Source organism: Pelophylax lessonae (assembly GCF_965119305.1).
Source record: "Pelophylax lessonae genome assembly, chromosome: 9".
Classification (NCBI taxonomy): domain Eukaryota; kingdom Metazoa; phylum Chordata; class Amphibia; order Anura; family Ranidae; genus Pelophylax; species Pelophylax lessonae.
The window spans coordinates 268,018,394-268,043,682 of NC_138776.1; the positions used below are offsets into that span (position 1 = coordinate 268,018,394).

Below are 25,289 nucleotides of genomic sequence, written 5' to 3' on the forward strand. Positions count from 1 at the left end.
GGCTGGTCAGTGTAGGTCAATGTAGTGGTCAGGTAGGTCAGTGTAGGATTTAGGTCAGTGTAGTGGTCAGGTAGGTCAGTGTAGTGGTCAGGTAGGTCAGTGTAGTGGCAAGGTAGGTCAGTGTAGGAATCAGGTAGGTCAGTTTAATGGTCAGGTAGGACAGTGTGGGAATCAGGTAGGTTAGTGTAGTGGCAAGGTAGGTCAGTGTAGGAACCAGGTAGGTTAATGTACTGGTCAGGTAGGTCAGTGTAGGAATCAGGTCAGTGTAGTGGTCAGGTAGGTCAGTGTAGCGGCAAGGTAGGTCAGTGTGGGAATCAGGTAGGTCAGTGTAGTGGTCAGGCTGGTCAGTGTAGGTCAATGTAGTGGTCAGGTAGGTCAGTGTAGGAATCAGGTCAGTGTAGTGGTCAGGTAGGTAGGTGTAGTGGCAAGGTAGGTCAGTGTAGGAATCAGGTAGGTCTATGTAAAGGTCAGGTAGCTCAGTGTAGGAATCAGGTAGGTCAGTTTAATGGTCAGGTAGGACAGTGTGGGAATCAGGTAGGTTAGTGTAGTGGCAAGGTAGGTCAGTGTAGGAACCAGGTAGGTTAATGTACTGGTCAGGTAGGTCAGTGTAGGAATCAGGTCAGTGTAGTGGTCAGGTAGGTCAGTGTAGCGGCAAGGTAGGTCAGTGTAGCGGCAAGGTAGCTCAGTGTAGGAATCAGGTAGGTCAGTGTAGTGGTCAGATAGGTCAGTGTAGGAATCAGGTAGGTCAGTTTAATGGTCAGGTAGGTCAGTGTGGGAATCAGGTAGGTAAGTGAAGTGGCAAGGTAGGGCAGTGTAGGAATCAGGTAGGTCAATGTACTGGTCAGGTAGGTCAGTGTAGGAATCAGATAGGAGAGTGTAGTGGCAAGGTAGGTTAGTGTAGGAATCAGGTAGGTCAATGAAGTGGTCAGGTAGGTCAGTGTGGGAATCAGGTAGGTCAATGTACAGGTCAGATAGGTCAGTGGAGAAATCGGGTAGGAAGGAAGGCAAAATTATAAATGGTTTTCAAATTTTTCCTGAGGCAGGCCATTCAATAAGCTGTAAAAGTGATTGGGTGGCTATAAAGCCTCCCGGACCACTTTTTCATGACAGTCAAAGAGTTTGCTGAAGCAGCAGCCTTGACCCATTGACTACCAGGACGTTTATAAAATGTAGTTTGGTAGACAAAGGGTCAATATCACGTTAAGGCCATCAGCGCAGAAGCCCTTTAACGAACATCAAGTACATATTAAACATCTGTGGGCTGAAATGTCTGAAAGGAACAGCTCCACTAGAATCAAAGGGTTAGCTTAGTGGTGGGAGATATCTGATGGGGTTTAGGACATCACCTCATTCATAAAGTATAGATAAGATAGTGAGCAAAACCATCAAACCCAACAATAAGAGCCAACAAAGAATGGAATGACCTCTGGTAGGTGGTAAGCCTCTGATTAGTATACAGCCAGTCCATGGGTGGTAAAGAAAGATGGTTTCCCGTTGTCCAGGACAGGTAGTCTCTTGGGGCATGCATTGGACCATACCCTACCTTTGTCTCGGAACTTGTGTTTAAACTCTACAAACGAGGCTCTCTGCTTTGTAACTCCATCGAGAACTGAAGAAAAATGTCGATGGTGGTATTTTCATAACTTAATAGCACTTTTCTGTCTGGCTTTCCTTAGGACAGGGTCCTTGAGGCCTACCTCATAGCGGTCCCTGAGGCCTACCTCATGGCGGTCTGGTCATGCAAACTCTTTAAGCCGCTCAGTTGCCTATTGGTGCCAATTCATGCTCGTGGATAAGTTGTGTATGGGGTCCACCACGCCTGTATGGTTTATGGTGGCCAAGGAACCAGTCTGTCTGCAGGATGGATGAAAATGATTGGGGCTCTAGCAGGGACTCTTCTCAATCACGGCTGGAGGTAGCCACGCTCCCGTTGTGTGGGAGTTTAGATGACTGGAAAGGTGGGACTTCTGTGAAAAACATTTGCCGCACTCAGGGCAAGAAAACGGCTTCTCCCCCGTGTGGGACTTCTGATGTCGATTAAGGTCTGATTTGTTGTTATAACATTTCCCGCACTCCGGGCAGGAATACATCTTCTCACCTGTGTGATTTCTATGATGTCTTTGAAGATAGGACTTCTCTGAGAAACATTTCCCACACTCAGAACACGAATACGGCTTCTCCCCCGTGTGAGACCTCTGATGTATGACAAGTTCTGATTTCCGCGGATAACTTTTCCCGCACACAGGGCAGGAATACGGCTTCTCCCCCGTGTGGGACCTCTGGTGTGTAACAAGATGCGATTTCCATGGATAACTTTTCCCGCACTCAGAGCAGGAATACATCTTCTCTCCCGTATGTGATCGCTGATGTACAAGAAGAGAAGACTTCTGAAAAAAACATTTCCCACACTCAGGACAGGAATATGGCTTCCCACCAATGTGCGACTTTTGATGTCTGATGAGTGTTGATTTCAGTGGATAACACTGTCCACACTCAGGGCAGGAATACGGCCTCTCCCCTGTGTGAGACCTTTCATGTACAATAAGTAGTGATTTCTGTGTATAACTTTTCCCGCACTCAAGACAGGTAAAAGGCTTCTCGGACGTGTGCAACCTCTCATGTCTGCAAAGAGAGGTCTTCTCTGAAAAACATTTCCCACACTCGGGACAGGAATACGGCTTTTCTCCTGTGTGCAGTCTCTTGTGTCTGTAAAGATGGGAGTTCTCTGAGAAACATTTGCCGCACTCAGAGCAAGAAAACGGTCTCTCACCTGTGTGAGTTCTTTGATGTTTAACGAGTTCTGATTTCCGTGGAAAACATTTCCCACACTCAGGGCAGGAATGAAGCTTCTTTCCCGTGTGAGATCTATGATGTATAGAAAGACTTAATTCAGAGTTAAAACTTTCCCCACATTGAGGACAGGAGAATGTCTCCTCCCCCTGAACTCCAGCACCATCCCCCACAGTACGAGATTGCTCAGAGTCAGAGGGATTCCATGGTCTATCCACACTGTGAAGTCCACCATATATAGTTGAGGTCATTATCATTTCTTCGCCAAAATCTCCTGTGATGTCCTCATCTTTTATTTTACAACCTGGAGATAAAGTGAGACGATCCTTCGAGGGTTTCTCCATGGCGTGTCCTGGAAAAATATAAAAACATCGTCAATATATCTGAGAGGGTTAGTTCACTTCCATCAAGATTCCATCTGGATCAGGTAGATATGAGTGAGCAGATGTTCTCTGTGGATGTCCCAACCAGCATTATATAGTATCAGTACGGAGAGGTGACCACTGTGAAACTACTTTTGGCTGATTTCACTCAGCTCCCGTCCTACTCTGGACCAATCAGGCCAGCCTGGCTGCATGCTTGGTTAAGGGTCTTGTATGAATTTTTGAGAAGGTACCCCATGCTTTTTCCTTGATGCATTCCAGACCCTAAGGCTGTTTACTATGGCATGGGTTCCACTTTTAAAATTCATACCAGACTTAAAAGGGACTGAATTATGAAGTAACAGAGCAGAGATAAGAGAAGAATATATTATGGGTCACCTGTGCTGATCTCTGTAGGAGTGTCCTCCTCTATGGATGTCCTCGTCATTCCAGCCTCCTCCGTATATTGCTGATCATCCCCCACATACGTCTCTTCTACTTCACTCTCTATTTTTATTTTAATAATACCTTCATCCTAAACCAACAGAATGGCAGAAAATAACATCTGTAACATAGAAGTATTTATGATGTGAGATCACATAGAAAATATCATCTTGTAGAGTCCACACATCGTCTCCACATGTCAGAGAGTTCAATCACTTTATGTTCCCGACCCTCAACTCCACCTACCTGATGATGGTGAGGGATGGTGTGATCTTCCTGTGTGGAATCCTGGGAATACAGAGGACGGGGACATCTCTCTGGTGGGTTCCTAATATTCGGGGACTCAATCATATCCTTGTGTCCTTCAGAAAGCTTCTCCATGACTCCATACTCCTCATCATCCTCTTTATATTCTTCTTTAACAATAATTTTATAACCCCCGAAGTTTCCACTCTGAATATATAATAAAATATTGATTGTAACAAACATGCTGTGTATAAATCATAACTACCAATAATTGTTCCTCATCTACCTGATGATGGTGGGGGATGGTGTGACCTTCCTGTGTGGAATCCCGGGAATACAGAGGACGGGGACATCTCTTTGGTGGCTTTCCAGTATGAGGTGGTTCCATCATATCCTTGTGTCCTGAAATCTCTTCCATCATACCATACTCATCGTCCTCCTCTGTAAACTCTTCTTTAACAATAATATTATAATCCCAGAGGCTGCCATTCTGAATACATAATAGGCATTCATTGTAACAATCATAGGTGTATACAAATCATAACTACCAATAATTGTTCCTCATCTACCTGATGATGGTGAGGGATGGTGTGATCTTCCTGTGTGGAATCCCGGGAATACAGAGGACGGGGACATCTCTCTGGTGGGTTCCCATTACTGGATCCATCTGTAGGAAACACACACACTGACTGAATGCATTGTTTCTATGTGTTTATCAGATGATGGGGGATCTAGGTGGATCCTCCGTACTGCTCTCTCCTTTACAATAAAGTCTCCTCTTACCCGATGATGTGAGGGGCGGCTGATTCTCCATCATGGCGTCCTTGTAGAGAGCCTTGTGTCCTTCTACGTACTCCCACTCCTCCACGGAACAGAACAGCCAGTACGGCTTCTTCAGATATGTCGCTGTTCCACCAACGACCTTCTCACCTTATCAGTGTTTCCTAACAGATTATAAAACTTGTATTAGATGGGGGTGGGGGGGGTGGTAGGTGCATGTAGATGTAGATTTCGTTATGTTTGTCTTTAGTATATGAACTTTGGTTAGGAAGAAAACATCTATTCCACTATTCTATATATGTGTGTATCATCATCTGCTGGAGATAAAAGACCTCACCGTGACTATGGAGGAAGAGGACGGACATGACGGGGGGGGGGGGGGTTACTCGGTGTAAATTTAAAAGAAGATCTTATTACCTCTTTTGCTGCCACTTCCAGCAATGTCTCCTCTCTACTTCCTCCCAACTCACCTCTGACCTGGAACTTCCTGTCATGACTTCCTGTCTTCCATAGAGACTTCCTGTCTGGGTAGACTAGACATGAGGTTACCATCTTGTGGAGCTCAGAAAAACTGCAGCCCCGAGAAACGTCTCGTAGTGAGAACACGGCCTTGTGCTGTGTGTGTATGTACTGTATATTTCAGGTACTTATATATAGCGCTGTCAATTTACGCTGTGCTTTACATATACATTGTACATTCACATCAGTCCCTGCCCTCAAGGAGCTCCTTATAGATGGAGTCATCTTTACTCCCACCAACGGGGATAGAAATATGAGTGGAGGGACTTTGGCTTCTTTGAGTCATAGTTGTCCTCTAATTTTTCACTACGTGGTGCTGCTTAGTAAAAAAATTGCTGGGTACAACCCTATTTACCTTGATGAAAACCTTCCCATTTGGCTTTGCAAGCCCTGCGATGCCCCCCGTTCATCCAAAGAAGGTTCAGGCAGTGGTGGAATTGGGTGATGTGGGTCAACCCTTGTATACACACACCTAATGTTTTTGCTATCTCTCTGATGGGTTTGTTTTGTTTTTTCAGCCTAATGATGGCTTGCTTCACTGATAGTGACAGCTCTTTGGATCCCATATTGAGAGTTGACAGCAACAGATTCCAAATGCAAATAGCACACTTGAAATGAACTCTGGACTTTTTATCTGCTCCTTGTAAATGGGATAATGAGGGGATAACACACACCTGGCCATGGAACAGCTGAGCAGCCAATTGTCCCATTACTTTTGGTCCCTTAAAAAGTGGGAGGCACATATACAAACTATTGTAATTCCTACAGCTTCCCCAGCCAATTTTTTTTTTTAAAACCCAGAGATATTCTTTTTAATCCATGAAATCTATGTTATATTAGCTAAATATATTTTTGTGTGCAGTGTTATACATAATTATTTTTAACAAACTAACTTTATATTTCTCCTGCAGCGAGATCACATATTAGCCCACATGTACCTTCTTCCGGGAATAGGTGCTGCTGGTTTATCAGAGTCAGAAGACATACTCGAGGGTCGAGGAAAATTTTAATACAGAGTGGACAGCTGACAGAGGAGGCGGGGCTGAGGTGGGACAGAGGTGCGGCCGTGTCAGTAATGCACAGCTTCTAGCTTTTAATGGCTAGAAGCCCTGCATTACTGACACGGCCGCACCTCCGTCCCACCTCCTCTCAGTCAGCTCTCAGCTCTTACAATTTTCCTCCACTTCCGTCCCGCCTCCTCTCTGCTCTCCCATCCGCCCAGCCCCGCCCCCTGTAAGGACCCGAAGACGCGCCTCCTCTCAGCTGTCTGCTCTGTATTAAAATTTTCCTCCAGTGCTCCGGACAAAAGGTGGGGGTTGGTCCCGGGGTCCTCCCCACTTCGGGGTGGAGTTTTGGTGGGCCCCCTTGCCGGCCATGTGGTAGATGCCGGCGGGGATTTCTGTCCCCCTCCACTCGGGTGGGTGGCGCTGGACCACCCTCCACACGAACTGTTGTTTACGGCAATACTGCATATGAATGCATAAAAATGGTCGAAAAGACAAAATACGAACCCAGGTTACATTATTTGTTGTTGAGCCGTGATAGTCTGTTTTGCACAAGGTTGTTCCCTGTACTACGTAGACTGCATTTCTTTTACTATCATGCGTTTGTTTGTAGTGTTGTTGTTCTTAATTTTTCATGGCATACCTCTAAATAAAGAATTAAAAAAAAAAAAAATTTTCCTCCACCTCCGTCCCGCCTCCTCTCAGTTCTCCCATCCGCCCCACCCCCTGTAAGAACCCGATGACGCGGCGGCAACTCCGTCCTGCCTCAGCCCCGCCTCCTGTCAGTAAGCTGTCCGCTCTGTATTCAAATTGATGACGCACATCTCCCAGGAGCCTGTGCGCCGCAGGAAGTGACGTAGCTCACCGTGGCGCCGAAGGAGGAAGAAAATTGCTTACCCCCTAGCAACAAGGTAAGCCAATCAAGGAAAAAAAAAAAAAGTCGGCAATGCTGTTTTTAATTGAGGAATGCCAGCAATTTCTAAAAAGTTTAAAACATGGGTGGAACTCCGCTTTAAAGCACATCTTGTTTGTTTCATTTCAAATCCGTTGTGGTGGCGTATAGAGCCAAAAAGATTAGAATTGTGTCGATGTCCCAATATTTATGGACCTGACTGTAAATACAGCCAATGCCTGGGAAGAAGAGATAGGTTGTTTATTTTTCTGGTGCAAGCCTGGTTGGCTCAGGAGTGGGTGGTGATGGATGAAAAGGAGTCCCCTTCCTGGCATTGAGAAAAAAAATCTCATGTACCAGGTGGTCAAAGAGGGTGGTTGGTCTTCTGGAGCTTCTACCAGGACCACGGAAAACATAGGCCCAAGGTTAATGTGTACATTGACCTGAAGGATGTAATAACGGGAAGGTCTAGGACCTGCATTCATGCACATGAACAGTGTTTGGGTTTAGATGGAGAGCAAATGTGATGCTCTGAAGACCCTGTACATAGGTGGGGCCCAGGCCAGCCACATGGAAAGAAGCTAGGTGCACCGCTTACATGTGCACACCACATCAGGGACTGTATTGCATGTGCACCAGATGAACATAGTGCTAGCCCGCCCCCTGTGCTTAGGCAAAGCACAGAGAAGACAGTTGCCTCTTTTTCACAAGTCCCATAAGCAAGGCACCAGGTGTCGGAATTGTTGAGTCCTGGTGGCACCAGGGAGACACCGGAGACAAACTTTAGGCTGAACCTCCACAGAGAAAATGTTTATGAGCTGGTCAGTGCAGTCAGTCAGGTGTAGTCCACTCTCAGGTCACGTGCCGCCATCTTCTCCTGTGACATTTTCGGGAGGCTGCCAGCTATTCCACATTTAGGTGCCACCTCAAGATGATATGCCGCTAGGCCTCCCCTCCTGCTTCAATTAATGAAATGATTGTAGAGATCCCAGTGCCTCTTGGGATATGCATATCACATATCCCAGGTGGCACCGGGGGGACTGCATGTTATTTGCATTTGTGATCTACTTTAACCACTTTAACACTGCTCACTGTGCCTCTACTGCGGCACAGCGGTTCGTTATCGTCAGGCGACGTAGACCTACGTCACCAGACATTCCCCTCTCTCGGCGGCGCGCGCGTGCCGCCGGAGGCTTGCTCCCGCTGTATTCAGACACAGTGGGAGTCGGGCCAGGGGAAGAGATGTGGTGATCCCCGCCGCTCTTCCCCGATCGTCGGGGATCGACTGTGGAGATCCGCCCGCTTGTGTAAACAAAGCGGGCGGATCTCCGAAGTGACAGGCAGGGACAAATTACAAGATTCAGCATAGCTGAACCTGCGATCTGTCCCTGTGTCACTCAGTCCCCTCCCCCCACACACGTCAGTGAGCACCAGGCATACATTAACCCCTTGATCACCAATAAAAGTTAACCCCTTCCCTGCCAGTGTCATTTTTACAGTAACAGTGCATATTTATAGCACTGATTACTGTAGAAATGTCACTGGTCCCCCCAAAAGTGTCAAAAATGTCAGTCAAGGGTCCGATCTGTCTGCCGCAATGTCGCAGTCCCGCAAAAAAAAAACACAGATCGCCGCCATTACTAGTTAAAAAAAACAAAAACAATAAAAATGTCATAAATTTCCCGTAGTTAGTAGCTGCGATAACTTTTGCGCAAACCAATCAAAATACGCTTATTGTGATTTTTTTTTACCAAACATAGGTAGCAGAAAACAAATTGGCCAAAAATTTTAAAAAATTTAGATTTTTACATTTTTTTGGGGGGGAATTTCATAAAAAAAAAAGTGAAAAATATTATTTTTTCAAAATTGTCGCTCTTTTTTTGTTTATAGCGCAAAAAGTAAAAATCACACAGGTGGTCAAATACCACCAAAAGAAAGCTCTGTTTGTGGGGAAGAAAGGACGTAAATTTCGTTTGGGTACGGCGTCGCACGACCGCGCAATTGTCAGGTAAATTCGCAGAGTGCCGAATCGCAAAAAGTGGCCTGGACGTAAGACAGCAAAATCCTCCGGTGGTAAAGTGGTTAAGGACCTTGTCCCAACAACGAGTGTGGGCCTGCCATCTCTCCCACCAAGCTCTATGGTGAATAGTCATGTGTTTCCTCATGTAGGTGTTACCCAAATGGTTGTTAGTTTTGAGGGAGAAAGGTGATCTTGTGGTTGGAGGTTGTGATGGTGCGGAGGAGGAATTACGGGTGGAATGATGGATAGGTCTATGAACTGATGGACTTATCATTGGAGTCTACTACAGCCGACCTGAGATTCATGAGAAGGGGGGGAGTTGACTGTTTCAAGAAGTACAAGCTGGTAAAACCAAACTACTAAGACACAAGATTAAGACTAAAACCTACAGGATGGACCTTAATTGTAGTGTTAGAAAAAGAAAAATAAAAGAACATTTCATCATACAAATCTGAAGGAAGACTTTTATCAATCAACTTACACAGAATATCAAGAGTTTAAGAAAGGAAATATCTCATCTTCGTTTGTTTCATACTAAGAAAATGTGCTAATATGTTTTCAGCTAAATATGAAATGTTACATCCGAAAATGTCATATTTCCCACGTTCAGCCAGCAGGTGGCGCTCTCCGATGAAGTGCCTGTGAAGGCTGATAATTATTTCACTGAAATTGTCAGTTCTGTCATGAAGTCTGATCTCCCCTTCACTTCATCTACAAGCAATATCTATCTCTTTATTCAAGATGATGTGTTCCTTTAAAGCTTCTGCTGAAGATCAGGGGAGATCAGACTACTCTGCTAGAGGGACCCAACCAGCAGTGACACCCCCTCCTTCTCTCTCCTAGAGGGACCCAACCAGCAGTGACACCCCCTCCTTCTCTCTCCTAGAGGGACCCAACCAGCAGTGACACCCCCTCCTTCTCTCTCCTAGAGGGACCCAACCAGCAGTGACTCCCCTTTCTTCTCTCTCCTAGAGGGACCCAACCAGCAGTGACACCCCCTCCTTCTCTCTCCTAGAGGGACTCAACCAGCAGTGACACCCCCTCCTTCTCTCTCCTAGAGGGACCCAACCAGCAGTGATACCTCCTCCTTCTCTCTCCTAGAAGGACCCAACCAGCAGTGATACCCCCTCCTTCTCTCTCCTAGAGTAACCAAACCAGCAGTGACACCCCCTCCTTCTCTCTCCTTGAGTAACCAAACCAGCAGTGACACCTCCTCCTTCTCTCTCCTAGAGGAACCAAACCAGCAGCCCAACCAGCAGTGATACCTCCTCCTTCTCTCTCCTAGAGGGACACAACCAGCAGTGACACCTCCTCCTTCTCTCTCCTAGAGGGACCCAACCAGCAGTGACACCTCCTCCTTCTCTCTCCTAGAGGGACTCAACCAGCAGTGACACCCCCTCCTTCTCTCTCCTAGAGGGACTCAACCAGCAGTGACACCTCCTCCTTCTCTCTCCTAGAGGGACCCAACCAGCAGTGACACCTCCTCCTTTTCTCTCCTAGAGGGACACAACCAGCAGCCCAACCAGCAGTGATACCTCCTCCTTCTCTCTCCTAGAGGGACCCAACCAGCAGTGACACCTCCTCCTTATCTCTCCTAGAGGGACCCAACCAGCAGTGACACCTCCTCCTTCTCTCTCCTAGAGGGACACAACCAGCAGTGACACCCCCTCCTTCTCTCTCCTAGAGGGACCCAACCAGCAGTGACACCTCCTCCTTCTCTCTCCTAGAGGAACCCAACCAGCAGTGACACCCCGTCCTCTATCCTAGAGGAACCCAACCAGCAGTGACACCCCCTCCTTCTCTATCCTAGAGGGACCCAACCAGCAGTGACACCCCTCCTTCTCTCTCCTAGACAAAGCCAGACGGAGCTTGGAAGTGATCTCTGATTTCTTTATAAAGTCTTTCTTCCATGATAAAGATGAGAGGAGAGCTCAGCCAGGTGTTTTCTGAGGTGTATATCAAGGTGTGCTTCTTCCGAGTGTGAGATCTCTGATGTACGGCAAAGTATGATCCATATAGAAGACATTTCCCGCACTCAGGACACTAATACACCTCAAGGGTTGTGTGGGTTCTCTGATGTTTGGTTAGACAAGACTTTCACGAAAAACATTTCCTGCACTCAGGACTGGAATACGGCTTCTCACCTGTGTGAGGTTTTTGTTGCATAGGCTCTGATTTCTATGGAGAACATTTCCCACACTCGGGGCACGAAAACACCTTTCCTGCTTGCGGCATATGCTCACTCAGGACAGTAAATAAAGAGGCTTCTCATCTGTGAGAGACCTCTGCTGTATGTAAAGATGGTACTGAGAAAAAATGGCGGCCTCTTCCCTGTGTGAGATCTTTGATTTACCAGAAGGTCTGATTTCAGTTGAAAATTTTTCCCACACTCAGGACAGGCATGTAAAGTGTCTGATGTCTAGAAAAACTGGGTTTATCTGAAAAATGGCCCCACCCCTATGTGAGCACTTTGATGTTTAAGAAGGTTTGTTTTATGCATATAACATTTCCCACACTCTGAACAGGTATACGGCTTCTCGCCATTGTGAGATCTCTGATGTCTGGAAAGACTGAATTTCCCCGAAAAACGTTTCCCGCACTCAGGGCAGGAATACGGCTTCTCCCCCGTGTGAGATCTCTGATGTTTAACAAGGTCCGTTTTATGCATATAACATTTCCCGCACTCTGGACAGGCGTGCGGCTTCTCGCCAGTGTGAGATCTCCGATGTCTGGAAAGACTGGACCTCTCTGAAAAACATTTCCCGCACTCAGGGCAGGAATGCAATTTCTCCCCCGTGTGAGATCTCTGATGTTTAACAAGGTCTGATTTATTTGAACAACATTTCCCGCACTCGGGGCAGGAATACGGCTTCTCCCCCGTGTGAGATCTCTGGTGTATAACAAGTACTGATTTCTGTGTAAAACATTTCCTGCACTCAGGGCAAGAATATGGTTTTTCGCCTGTGTGGGACTTCTGATGTGTGTAAAGATGGAACTTCTGTGAAAAACATTTCCCGCACTCAGTGCAGGAATACGGTTTCTCGCCTGTATGTAACCTCAGATGTCTGTAAAGATTGGACACCTGTGAAAAAAATTTCCCACATTCAGGACAGGAATAAAGTTTTCCACCTGTGTGAGATCTCTGATTTACAGTAGGCCTTAGTTCAGAGCTAAAGCTTTCCCCAGAATCAGGACAGGGAAATGTCTCCTCCCCCTGAATTCCAGAACCATCCCTCACAGTACGAGGTTGCTCAGAGTCAGAGGGATTCCATGGTCTATCCACACTGTGAAGTCCACCATCCATAGTGGAGCTCATTGTCTTTTCTCCTCCACAGTCTCCTGTGATGTCCTCATCTTCCATTTTACAACCTGGAGATAAAGTGAGACGATCCTTTGAGGGTTTCTCCATGGCGTGTCCTGGAAAAAAAGATGACCAATAGATTTGAGACTTGTATAGAACATGCAACCCTAAGCCTAGGTTTCTGCTGATATGCAACACTGGAAGAAGCTTGCAGCAGTATTTTCTCCTGATGCTGCTGAGAAGAGGCCCACTTCTCTGGTCCAGATCCTGGAATGTTTACTCTGTGCAGGCCTTGTCCTTGAATTGACCCTACGCCTCAGGAACCTTTCCATGTACTGCGCATGCGCGGTAAATGACGTCACTCCAGGGGGGTGCAGCCAGGTGGACAGGTCACATATCAGTGTTAAAGTTTGGTCCTTCAATTGAAGCCTTCATTCCCCTTATCCCCTCCCCCTCCTTGACAAGTTCTTACCTTGGGGATATGAAATATAATCAGTGGCATTTTTACTGCAGCTTCCAGATCCCCCCCCCACGTGTCAGCAGCGGCGGTGTTCTGTCAGATAGCTATACCCCCGTCACTTGTTATATTTGGTATTTCTTCCTTTATTTTTTATTACTTTGCCTCCGTACCGCCTCCTCGATTACTCCGTAACGCCTCCTCGATGTCTTATAATTCTTCCCGTGTACTGTCTCCCGTCGAAAAATGCATCTGACGGGGACTGCGCAAGCGCATTAATGACGTCAACCCCAGCTGAGCGGAGCAGTCAGCTGGAGTGACGTCATTTACCGCGCATGTGCAGTCTGTCGGATGCACTATCCGACGGAAAGGCATTATCCGACATGACACCATTCACTCTCCCTAACAAGCTGGGTCTGTGTCTCTAACCTACCACTCGCTCTAGGCACGCCCAAATGACGTGGGGACCCTATTTCATAGAGTTCCATGCCAAGATGGCAGCCAAAGGTCACCAAAGGTTGCAGGGGCCATTCAGAAAGCTGTCTCCTCTAAGACATCAATAAATGTCCATGAGGAGACATTTCCATTCACAGATTCCACTCCATGTATAACTAGAGCAGCCTTTCTCAACCTTTTCAACACAGAGGAACCCTTGAAATAAATTTCTGGTCTCGGGGAACCCCTGCTAAAAATTAAAAATCACTCATGACACATTAGTGTGACAGTCAGTGGGAAGAATGCTCCTTACTCTTGTCCTCATTGGGAAGAATTACCCCCTTACAGACTGCTAAAAGGAACAATGGTGTCATTGGAAACTTATCTGAGAGGCAGAAATTGCCCATTTCTCAAGGAACCCCTAGCAACCTGAGGAGGAACCCTAGGAAACCCTAGCAACCTAAGGAGGAACCCTAGGAACCCCTAGCAACCTGAGGAGGAACCCTGGGAACCCCTAGCAACCTGAGGAGGAACCCAGGGAACCCCTAGCAACCTGAGAGGGAACCCTAGGAACCCCTAGCAACCTGAGGAGGAACCATAGGAACCCCTAGCAACCTGAGGAGGAACCCTGGGAACCCCTAGCAACCTTAGGAGGAACCCTAGGAACCCCTAGCAACCTGAGGAGGAACCCTGGGAACCCCTAACAACCTTAAGGAACTCTAGGAACCCCTAGCAGCCTGAGGAGGAACCCTGGGAACCCCTACCAACCTGAGAAGGAACCCTAGGAACCCCTAGCAACCTCAGGAGGAACCCTAGGAACCCCTAGCAACCTGAGGAGAAACCCTAGGAACCCCTAGCAACCTCAGGAGGAATAGTTCAAAGAAAATGTGACCGCACTCAGGAGAAGTGTTTAATCCCCCGTAGGTAATGATTAAGCGATCTTAGAATCGTGAAACGCGTTTACCTGTCCTGTGTCTATGTGAAGCACTGTATGTATTATATCCTACGGGGGATTAAACACTTCATTCTTCAACTTCTCCTGAGTGCGGTCACATTTTCTTTGAACTATTGGACCTTTGGATGACGGATCCGACCTGCACCGGAGTACTTTTTCCTCACCTGAGCGGCTCCCTTCCTCCTATCTGCACAACCTCAGGAGGAACCCTAGGAACCCCTAGCAACCATGGTTGAAAAAACCCTGAACTAGACAGAGGGAACCCTGTTTTTGCCTTCAAGTGTTATGTGCATTGCTGCAACGTACTCTGGACCAATCAGTGTGCAGTAACAGAGCAGAGATAAGAGAAGAATATATTATGGGTCACCTGTGCTGATCTCTGTAGGAGTGTCCTCCTCTATGAATGTCCTCATCATTCCAGCCTCCTCCGTATATTGCTGATCATCCCTCACATACGTCTCTTCTACTTCACCCTCAACTTTCATCTTCATCAGATCTTCACCCTAAACCAACAGAATGGCAGAAAATAACATCTGTAACATAGAAGTATTTATGATGTGAGATCACATAGAAAATATCATCTTGTAGAGTCCACACATCGTCTCCACATGTCAGAGTGTTCAATCACTTTATGTTCCCGACCCTCAACTCCACCCACCTGATGATGGTGAGGGATGGTGTGACCTTCCTGTGTGGAATCCTGGGAATACAGAGGACTTCCCACTGGTGGGTTTCTGCTAATAGATAGCTCTTTCATATCCTTGTGTTCTTCTGACAACTCCTCCATCACTCCATACTTCTCATCCTCCTCTTTTATCTCTTTTTTAACCTCAACTTTAGAATCTCTCAGGTTTCCACTCTGAATATATAATAAAAATGACATCAATGGTAACAATGCAGATAATGTACAGATCCTAATGATACTATCAGTGATTGTTCCTCATCTACCTGATGATGGTGAGGGATGGTGTGACCTTCCTGTGTGGAATCCCGGGAATACAGAGGACGGGGACATCTCTCTGGTAGGTTCCTGGTATTAGGTGGCTCCATCATATCCTTGTGTATATCTGAATGCTTCTCCATCACACCATACTCCTCATCCTCCTCTTTATACTCTTCTTTAATGACAACAATATTATATTCCTTGAGGTTTTCATTCTGAATACATAATAAAACATTCATTGTAAGAAACATGCTTGCGTATAATTTATAATTACCAATAATTGTCAGTCACCTACCTGATGATGGTGGGGGATGGTGTGACCTTCCTGTGTGGAATCCCGGGAATACAGATGACAGGGACATCTCTCTGGTGGGTTCCCATTACTGGATCCATCTGTAGGAAACACACACACTGACTGAATACATTGTTTCTATGTGTTTATCAGATGATGGGGGATCTAGGTGGACCCTCCGTACTGCTCTCTCCTTTACAATAAAGTCTCCTCTTACCCGGTGATGTGAGGGGCGGCTGATTCTCCATCATGACGTCCTTGTAGAGATCCTTGTGTCCTTCTAAATACTCCCACTCCTCCATAGAACAGAATGTCCATTTCCGGTCATATTCTTCAGATGTGTTGCATTTCCACTAATGACCATTTATGTGTATCTGCTGGAGATAAAAGACATCACAGTGACTATGGAGGAAGAGGACGGATATGACGGGGGGATTATTGGGTGTGAATAGAAAATAATATCTTATTACCTTCTCTACTGCCACTTCCAGCAATGTCTCTTCTCTACTTCTTCCCGACTCACCTCTCACCCGGAACTTCCTATTTATGCCTGACATCACTTCCTGTCTTCCATAGAGACTTCCTGTCTCTATGGTATAAATGAGCTCTGAGGAACTGCAGCCCCGAGAAACGTCTCGTAGTGAGAACACGGCCTTGTGCTGTGGGTGTATGTACTGTATATAGATGGGGTCATCTCCACTCCCACCAAGGGGGAGAGAAATATATTACTAGGGATGAGTGGAGGGATTTTAGCAACTTTGGTTTTGCCGCAAAACTGATTATGGTGGATTTAATCATAATTCCCCTCTAATTTGTTATTATGTTGCACTGTGTAGGAGAAATTTCCTTGCACCAACGTATCTACTTTGATGCAAACCTTCCCATGTGAATTTACAACTCATTGAGGTGCCCTCATTCATCCAAAAAAGGCTCAGGCAGTAGTGGAATGGATGACGTGGGTCACCCTCTCACTGTCCTCATCAGATGTACCCAGCAGCAAGCTGCCCACCTTTAACCACTTGCCGACCGCCGCAAGTACATATACTGCGGCGGTCAGCCCCGGCCAGGCAAAGTGACGTACCGGTACGTCACTAGCCTGTCACTGGCTTGTGAGCCAATAGCGGGCGAGCGCGCGCCCGCTGAGGCGTGCGCCCGCCCAGGCTCGTTCCCTAACAAGTCAGTGCATGTGATCGGCGGACCCGATGTCCGCCGGTCACTCGCGATCGTTCGCCGGGAAGGGAGAAAGGCAGGTGGCTAATGTAAACAAGCCGCCTGACATTCTCCCCTGTGTAAAAATGGAGATCAGACGGTTCTTCTATGTAGGACCGTTGATCTCTGTTTTTACACTAGTAGCCATGTCCAATCACAGTTAGAAACACGCCCCTAGGACACACTTAACCCCTCCCTCTCCAATACAGTTAACTCCTTCCCTGCCAGTGTCATTTTTACAGTAACAGTGCATATGTATAGCACTGATTACTGCAGTAATGTCACTGGTAACCCCAAAAATGTCAGTCAAGGGTCCGATCTGTCCGCCGCAATGTCGCAGTCCCACAAAAGAAATCGCAGGTCGCCGCCATTACTAGTTAAAAAAAAAACACCAAAAATGACAAAAATCTTTCCCTTAGTTAGTAAACGCGATAACTTTTGCGCAAACCAATCAAAATACGCTTATTGCGATTTTTTTTACCAAACATAGGTAGCATAAAACAAATTGGTCGAAAATGTTAAAAAAATTTGATTTTTACATTTTTTGGGGGGGAATTTCATATAAAATAATGTGAAAAATATTGTTATTTTTGCAAAATTGACGCTCTTTTTTTGTTTATAGCGCATGATCAAAAAATCGCACAGGTGATCAAATACCACCAAAAGAAAGCTCTGTTTGTGGGAAAAAAAGGACGTCAAATTAGTTTAGGTACAGCGTCGCACGACCGCGCAATCGTCCGTTAAAGTCACGCAGTAAAAATTCGGAAAAAAAACCCCTGGTCTGGAAGGGGGTAAAATCTTCCGGGGCTTAAGTGGTTAATGCAACAGAGAAGCCAGGTAGATCAGGATGGACTCCCATGCCCCAGTAGTGTTGAGACAGGGAAATGCCTCTTCACTTTTAGTATGTCCAACCTCTGGCACATGGCTGCAAAGAACCCCAGCAGAGAAGAATGAATGGAAATGGCTCCGAATCTCCAGGATGTGATGGTGGAAGATTAGCCTTCGTAAAAGAGTCAGGATACAGCAGAGGACCAGCATCTAGGTTGCAATTCAAGTATATGGAGATGGAACTTCAAAGGTCTTCTAAGAGCTCCATGATAAGGGCAGCAATTCCATCTATGGCTGCCCACAACTTCAATTGCCATCCAGTGGAAAAGTCTTACTCAGTTAGTTCCTGCTAAGGACACCAGATCTAGCAGGTTTCTCAACCAGAGTTCTATAAAACCCTAGAGTTCCTCCAGAGGTTGCTAGGGGTTTCTTAAGCAACGGGCAATTTCTGCCTCCAAGAGAAGTTCCCACTGACACCATTGACCTTTTTAGCTATTTGTAGGGGTAGATCTTCCCCCATAACCATAAGTATAAGGAGCATTCTTCTTTAACCAGGGTTCCAAGGAACCCTAGAGTTCCTCCAGGGGTTGCTAGGGGTTCCTTGAGCAATTTATGCCTTTCAGATAAGTTTCCACTGACACCACTTATCTTTTTAGCTATTTGTAAGGGGTATATATTCTCAATAACCATAAGTGTAAGGAGCATTCTTCCTCAACCATGGTTCCATGGAACCCTAGAGTTCCTCCAGAGGTTGCAAGGGGTTCCTTGGGCAAAGAGCAAATTCTATCTCTCAGATAAGTTTCCACTGGCACCTGGGGTTGCCACCTCATCATTTTAAAACCTAACACATATGAATTACACAGGTTCTGTGGCTGATTAAGGTGATAATTTAACTCTCTTGTTGCCTTATCTGCAATACATTAGCCTCAGAACCTGTGTAATTCATATGTGTTCAGATTTAACCACTTGCCGACCGCCGCAAGTACATATACTGCGGTGGTCAGCCCCTCACAGGCAAAGTGACGTACCGGTACGTCACTAGCCTGTGAGGCTCTGGGGAGCGAGCGCGCGCTGCCGGAGGCGCGCTCCCGCGTAGTCACGGACCCGCCCTGCGCGTGTGCCCGGTGGACCCGATGTCCGCTGGTCACTCACGATCGTCCGTGACAGCGGGAGAAAGGCAGGCGGCTGATGTAAACAAGACGCCTGTCATGTAGGAACAGTGATCATACGGGAATCATCTTTCCCTTTGTTAGTAAACGCAATAACTTTTGCGCAAACCAATCAAAATACGCTTTTTGCAATTTTTTTTACCAAACATATGTAGCATAAAACAAATTGGCCGAAAATGTTAAAAAATGTTTATTTATACATTTTTTTGGGGGAATTTCATATAAAAAAATGTGAAAAATATTGTTATTTTTGCAAAATTGACGCTATTTTTTTTTTGTTTGTAGCGCATGATCAAAAAATCGCACAGGTGATCAAATACCACCAAAAGAAAGCTCTGTTTGTTGGAAAAAAAGGACGTCAAATTCGTTTAGGTACAGCATCGCACGACCGCGCAATTGTCCGTTAAAGTCACGCAGTGCCGAATCGCAAAATAGGCCCTGGTCAGGAAGGGGGTAAAATCTTCCGGGGCTTAAGTGGTTAAAGGGATGAGGTGGCAACTCTACTGGCACCGTTGATCTTTTTAGCTATTTGTAAGGGGTAGATCTTCTCAATAACCACAAGTGTAGGGACCATTCTTCCTAAACCTATGTTCCATGGAACCCTAGAGTTCCTTTAGAGGTTGCCAGGGGTTTCTTGAGCAATTAGCAATTTCTGTCTCTCAGATGAAGCACCCTCCTGGGTAGGTGCTAGTGAGAAAATATACAGGAATGTTACAGTTAGAAATAATTCTGGTGAGCAGGTTGTCTCTGAGGAGAGGGCAGTCTCACCGTGAATAGGTAACAATGTACATTTTTGTGCTTAACTTCTGTTTCCTTTGCAGGCTTGCATGGGACTTCCGGGTCTGGATAGACCCTCCACTGTTCTTTGTGTGTATATCTTTATACAATGTTGATACTGTATTTAGGTAGCAAGATAGGGTAATGTCTTAACCTGTCAAGCAGATTTTTGTTTGGCGGAGGGTATATGTACATGTGTGAATATTTGTACATATATTTTTCCACGTAACCTATTGTATTCACTGGCCACATATGGGGTATGCCCCATGGCCCTGTACATATATTATTTCCCTTTTCGCCTTTTATAAGTTTGTGGGATACTAAATTTTTGTACAAAGAAGTTTTGTAGGGGTGGCTGCCCAGAGCCAGTAAGGACATAGCTCATTATGGCGGGGGGTGACTGTAGCACCCTCCTAGGTAGGTGCTAGTGAGAAAGGATAGTTTTGAGCTCTGTCTGCTTACCAGAGGGGCTGCAGGTAAATCTATATTGTTCTCTGCCTACCGGAGAGCAGGATCTGTTAGTGAGGACATGGCTCAGTTTGGTGGGGGGTGGATGTAGCACCCCCCTAGGCAGGGGCAGACTGGCAACCTTCGGCCCAGGGGGGGGGGGGGGGAGTACAAACCAGAGGCCCATGGTGCAGTGACCCAGCCCCCTCCCCTCTTCCTGTCCTCCTCCTGACCCCCATTCCAAGCAGAAGCCCTGCTCCAGATACTCTTTACTTACCGATTGAATCCGGGTTCCCGACCTGGCCAGCAGGGGGGGGGGGTTGGGGGGAGCTGGGACAGCTCAGTCAGGGCTTGCCAGGGGAGAAAGGGTCTCCAGTGGGGCATGGAACCGGCCTCTGCTCAGACACAGTTTACACCATCCATGCTGGGGGGCCTGTGCTCGGTCCTTGATTCAACCCGCACTCAGTAGGTCAGTAGTGGGTACCTTTTACTTCTCTTCACCAGGAATCCTTTAGGGACGTCTGTGGCAGAAGCGGTGCAGCCTTTTTTTTACGGAGCATCAGAACGACCCGGGAGGCAATTGCCCCCCTGACCCCTGGCCCAGTCCTCCTCTGCTCCTAGGTAGGTGCTAGTGAGAAAGTATAGTTTTGAGCTCTGTCTGCTTACCAGAGGGGCTCCAGGTAAATCTATATTGTTCTCTGCCTACCGGAGAGCAGGATCTGTTAGTGAGGACATGGCTCAGTTTGGTGGGGGGGTGGATGTAGCACCCTCCTAGGTAGGTGCTAGTGAGAAAGTATAGTTTTGAGTTCTGTCTGCTTACCAGAGGGGCTGCAGGTAAATCTGTATTGTCCTCTGCCTACCAGAGAGCAGGATCTGTTAGTGAGGTCTGCTTGTTGTGCTCAGGATGCGATTCATTCTGTCTAGAGAATGTTTCACACATCTTCTGAAGGGCAAGTGGTTAATGGCTGTGTGTTGAGTTATTTTGAGGGGACAGTAAATTTACACTGTTATACAAGCTGTACACTCACTACTTTACATTGTAGCAAAGTCTCATTTCTTCAGTGTTGTCACATGAAAAGATAGAATGTGAGGGGTGTACTTACTTTTGTGAGATACTTTAAGTTGAGTCCTAGGAGAAGGAACACAACAAGGGAGTGAAGTGGAAAAAAGAGAAGGGGGGAGGGAGGGTATATGGGTGGTGGCATACAGGGGGAAATATGTGAAATATGTTTATATCTGTGTGTATATATTGAATTGAAAGTTAATAAAATTTACGTAAAAAAAAAAAAAAGTTCAAGCGTTTTCCAAAGTTTTTTTTCCGATACACCTTTCCTGTGTGCCTCGGGAACGCGTGTATTGCAGGTTGCCATAAAAATGGCGGCCTCGCAGGAAGCTCCCGCCCCGTTGTAATGGCAACCTGTCAATCAAGGATGCCCGTTGACTCCTGGGATTGATGACACTGATATCCCAGGAGCCAACGGGCAATTTGAAGAAACACCCTCTAACGTTGTCCATGTGAAACGCATCGACCTTTCCATGGTCTGCGTCCTGGGGGCAGTTTTATATGTTTCAATAAATCTATTGGAACGGCGGAGGTGTGCAGCCAATTTCTTTCCCAATGTGGCAGAAAATTACGGTGAGTTACAGCGGAAATAGAAATTGGCCCTAAAAGGTAATCTGCTTAGCGAACCTTAAGGCCATTGGAATCAGCAATGGCGAGAGCCATAGTTCACAAAATTTCCCGGAGCTACGTTTTAAGACCCCTATAAAAAAAACCCCTACAGGATGCGCCGTACTTGGAGTATTAGAAAAATTGAATAAAGGAAAATAAAAGATAATTTCATACAAATCTGAAGGAAGACTTTTATTAATCAACTTACAAAAATTAACGAGAGTTTTAAAATTATATTTATATATTTAGCTTAATTTGTTTTATATTAAAAATATGCATTATTATATTAGAATTCTTTTTAGGTAAATATTAAATGTTACGTCTCAAAAAGTCATTTTTTTGAACTTTCAAGCAGCAGGTGGCGCTCTCCAAGAAAATGAAGCTTCCTGTGCAGTCGGATCACTATTGCGCTGATATTATCAGTCATGGCATGTAGTCTGATCTCCCCTTCTCCCCATGATCAATATCTAGATCTTATCTCACCGTGATGTCTTCCTTAGAAACTTCTGAAAATTAGGAGAGAATAGACTACACTGCGAGAGGAACTCCACCAGCAGTGACACCCCCTCCTTCTCTCTCCTAGAGGGACCCAACCAGCAGTGACACCTCATCCTTCTCTCTCCTAGAGGGACCCAACCAGCAGTGACACCCCCTCCTTCTCTCTCCTAGAGGAACCCAACCAGCAGTGACACCCCCTCCTCCTCTCTCCTAGAGGGACCCAACCAGCAGTGACACCCCCTCCTTCTCTCTCCTAGAGAGACCCAACCAGTGACACCCCCTCCTCCTCCAGGTGCGCATTCATGTTGTAACAGGAAGGGGCCATCCCCAAACTCCTCCCACAAAGTTGGGAGCATGAAATTGTCCAAAATGTCTTGGTATGCTGACGCCTTAAGGGTTCCCTTCACTGGAACTAAAGGGTCAAGTCCAACCCCTGAAAAACAGCCCCACACCATAATCCCCCCTCCACCAAATGATTTGGATCAGTACACAAAGCAATGTCCATAAAGACATGGATGAGCGAGTTTGGGGAGGAGGAACTTGACTGGCCTGCACAGAGTCCTGACCTCAACCCAGTCAAGTTCCTCCTCCCTAAACACGCTCAGGACCTCAAACTGGGGAGCATAAAATTGTCCAAAATTGGTATGCTGACGCCTTAAGAGTTCCCTTCTCTGGAACTAAAGGGCCAAGCCCAAACCCTGAAAAACATCCCATCACCATAATCCCCCCTTCACCAAATGATCTGGACCAGTGCACAAATCAAGGTCCATAAAGACATCCACCCCAAACTCGCTCATCCATGTCTTTATGGATCTTGCTTCGTGCACTGGTGCGCAGTCATGTTGGAACAGGAAGGGGTCATCCCCAAACTCCTCCCACAAAGTTGGGAGCATTAAATTGTCCAAAATGTCTTGGTATGCTGAAGCCTTAGGAGTTCCCTTTACTGGAACTAAGGGGCCAAGCCCAACCCCTGAAAAACAACCCCACACCGTAATCCCCCATCACCAAATGATCTGGACCAGTGCACAAAGCAAGGTCCATAAAGACATGGATGAGCGAGTTTGGGGTGGAGGAACTTGACTGGCCTCAACCTCAACCCGATAGAACACCTTTGGGATGAATTATAGCGGAGACTGCGAGCCAGGCCTTAGTTCCATCATCAGTGGCTGACCTCACAAATACGCTTTGGGAAGAACGGTCAAACATTCCCATAAAACCTTGTAGACGGCCTTCCCAGAAGAATTGAAGCTGTTATAGCTGCAAAGGGTGGGCCAACTCAATATTGAACCCTACGGACTAAGACTGGGATGCCATTAAAGTACGTGTGTGTGTGTAAAGGCAGGCGTCCCAATACTTTTGGTAATATAGTGTATATAAAGATGGAGCTTCTTCTGCGGGGCGGAATATGGCTTCTCCTCGTGTGAGATCTTCCATTTACACCAAGCTCTGGTTTCTGTTGAGAATGTTTCCGGCGCTCAGGCCAGGCCTTCACCTTCAAGCTCATGTGAAGTCTCTGATGTCTAGAAAGACTGCGCTTATCAGAGAAATGTCCTCTCCCCTGTGTGAGATCTTTGATGCTTAACAAGGTTTGGTTTATGCATATAACATTTCCCGCACTCTAGACAGGCATACGGCTTCTCGCCAGTGTGAGACCTCTGATGTCTGGAAAGGGTGAACTTCTCCGAAAAACATTTCCCGCACTCATTACAGGAAAACAGCTTTTGCCCCGTGTGAGATTTTTGATGTTTCACAAGGTCTGTTTTATGCATATAACATCTCCCGCACTCTAGACATGCATGCGGCTTCTCGCCAGTGTGAGATCGCCGATGTTTGGAAAGACTGGAGCTCTCTGAAAAACATTTCCCGCACTCAGGGCAGGAATACGGCTTCTCCCCTGTGTGGGATCTTTGATGTTTAACAAGGTCTGCTTTGTGTTTATAACATTTCCCGCACTCTGGACACTCGTGAGGCTTCTCGCCAGTGTGAGACATTTGATGTTTGGAAAGACTGGAAATCTCTGAAAACAATTTCCCGCACTCAAGGCAGGGATACAGTTTCTCCCCTGTGTGAGTTCTTTGATGTTTACCAAGGTCTGATTTATTTGTAAAACATTTCCCACACTCAGGGCAAGAATGAGGTTTCTCCCCCGTGTGAGATCTCTGATGTATAACAAGCACTGATTTATTTGTATAACATTTCCCGCACTCAGTGCAGGAATACGGCCTCTCGCCTGTGTGAGACTTCTGATGTGTGTAAAGATGGAACTTATGCGAAAAACGCTTTCCGCAATCGGGGCAGGAATACGGTTTCTCTCCCGTGTGTATTCTGAGATGTCGGGTAAGATGGGACTTCTGTGAAAAAAACTTCCCGCACTCAGGGCAGCAATGCGGCTTCTCCCCCGTGTGAGATCTCTGATGTACAGAAAGACTTAATTCTGAGCTAAAACTTTCCGCACATTTAGGAAAGGAAAATGTCTCCTCCCCCTGAATTCCGGCTCCATCCCTCACAGTAAAAGGTTGCTCAGAGTCAGAGAGATTCCATGGTCTATCCACACTGTGAAGTCCACCATCCATAGTTAAGCTCATTGTCTTTTCTCCTCCGCAATCTCCTGTGATGTCCTCATCTTCCATTTTACAACCTGGAGATAAAGTCAGAAGATCCTTTGAGGGTTTCTCCATGGCGTGTCCTGGAAAAATATAAAAACATCATCAATAGATATGAGAGGGTTAGTTCACTTCCATCAAGATTCCATCTGGATCAGGTAGATATGAGTGAGCAGATGTTCTCTGTGGATGTCCCAACCAGCTGGGACTCTCCCCCCTCTTCAGTCAAAGGGGCCTTTGGTCCTCCTCCCAGATCACTTCTACATTTACACAGCCTTGTCAGAAGAGCAGGAACCAATGGGGACTGGGAGGTCCATGCTCTTTACACAACCACAAGCCTAGGCACTGGGTCATGTGATCTCCGATAGATAAGAGGGTCAACGTTTAGGCTTAAAGACCCTTTACCATGGAACAAGTGACCATAGGCCTAGGCTTCTGGTGATATGCAGCACTGGAGGGAGCTTGCAACAGTGTTTTCTCCTGGAAAGAGAAAGGTTTCCGTCTTTATGTTACTCCTTACTTTTCATCCCAACAAGACTGGTAATAAAGTTTTATGGTAACATTTAGCTAGAAGGCTCCTGGAAGAAGAGGGACCAACCTAAGAAAGGCTCAATCTGTGTTCTCATATCTATGCTACTGTAACTAG

At 46.4% G+C, this 25,289-nt stretch overlaps 4 protein-coding genes across 4 annotated transcripts in view; all 4 read right to left on the reverse strand.

The window, feature by feature from the left end:
- Nucleotides 1-25,289, reverse strand: part of LOC309562915 (uncharacterized protein) — a 523,709-nt gene that overhangs the window by 467,474 nt on the left and 30,946 nt on the right. The gene's annotated exons all lie outside the window — the stretch shown is intronic.
- LOC309564458 (uncharacterized protein) overlaps nucleotides 1-25,289 on the reverse strand; it is a 1,566,033-nt gene that overhangs the window by 58,418 nt on the left and 1,482,326 nt on the right. The window contains exons 9-13 of the mRNA XM_082269088.1: nucleotides 11,508-12,018; nucleotides 4,181-4,324; nucleotides 3,908-4,047; nucleotides 1,889-3,079; nucleotides 1,539-1,609 (exon numbers count right to left, since the gene is read on the reverse strand). Coding sequence (XP_082125214.1) covers nucleotides 1,539-1,609; nucleotides 1,889-3,079; nucleotides 3,908-4,047; nucleotides 4,181-4,324; nucleotides 11,508-12,018 — 2,057 coding nt within the window. The remainder of the gene's footprint in view (nucleotides 1-1,538; nucleotides 1,610-1,888; nucleotides 3,080-3,907; nucleotides 4,048-4,180; nucleotides 4,325-11,507; nucleotides 12,019-25,289) is intronic.
- LOC309563991 (uncharacterized protein) lies at nucleotides 12,078-23,544 on the reverse strand (the record flags this gene model as incomplete). Its single annotated transcript, XM_082268619.1, has 4 exons — nucleotides 12,078-12,139; nucleotides 14,890-15,064; nucleotides 15,154-15,363; nucleotides 23,479-23,544. 4 exons carry the CDS (start codon nucleotides 23,542-23,544, stop codon nucleotides 12,078-12,080), a joined length of 513 nt encoding a protein of 170 aa, XP_082124745.1.
- The window catches only part of LOC309563992 (uncharacterized protein), a gene marked incomplete at both ends in the record, with an annotated part of 79,298 nt that continues 77,587 nt past the window's right edge, over nucleotides 23,579-25,289 (reverse strand). The window contains one exon of the mRNA XM_082268620.1: nucleotides 23,579-24,709. Coding sequence (XP_082124746.1) covers nucleotides 23,579-24,709 — 1,131 coding nt within the window. The remainder of the gene's footprint in view (nucleotides 24,710-25,289) is intronic.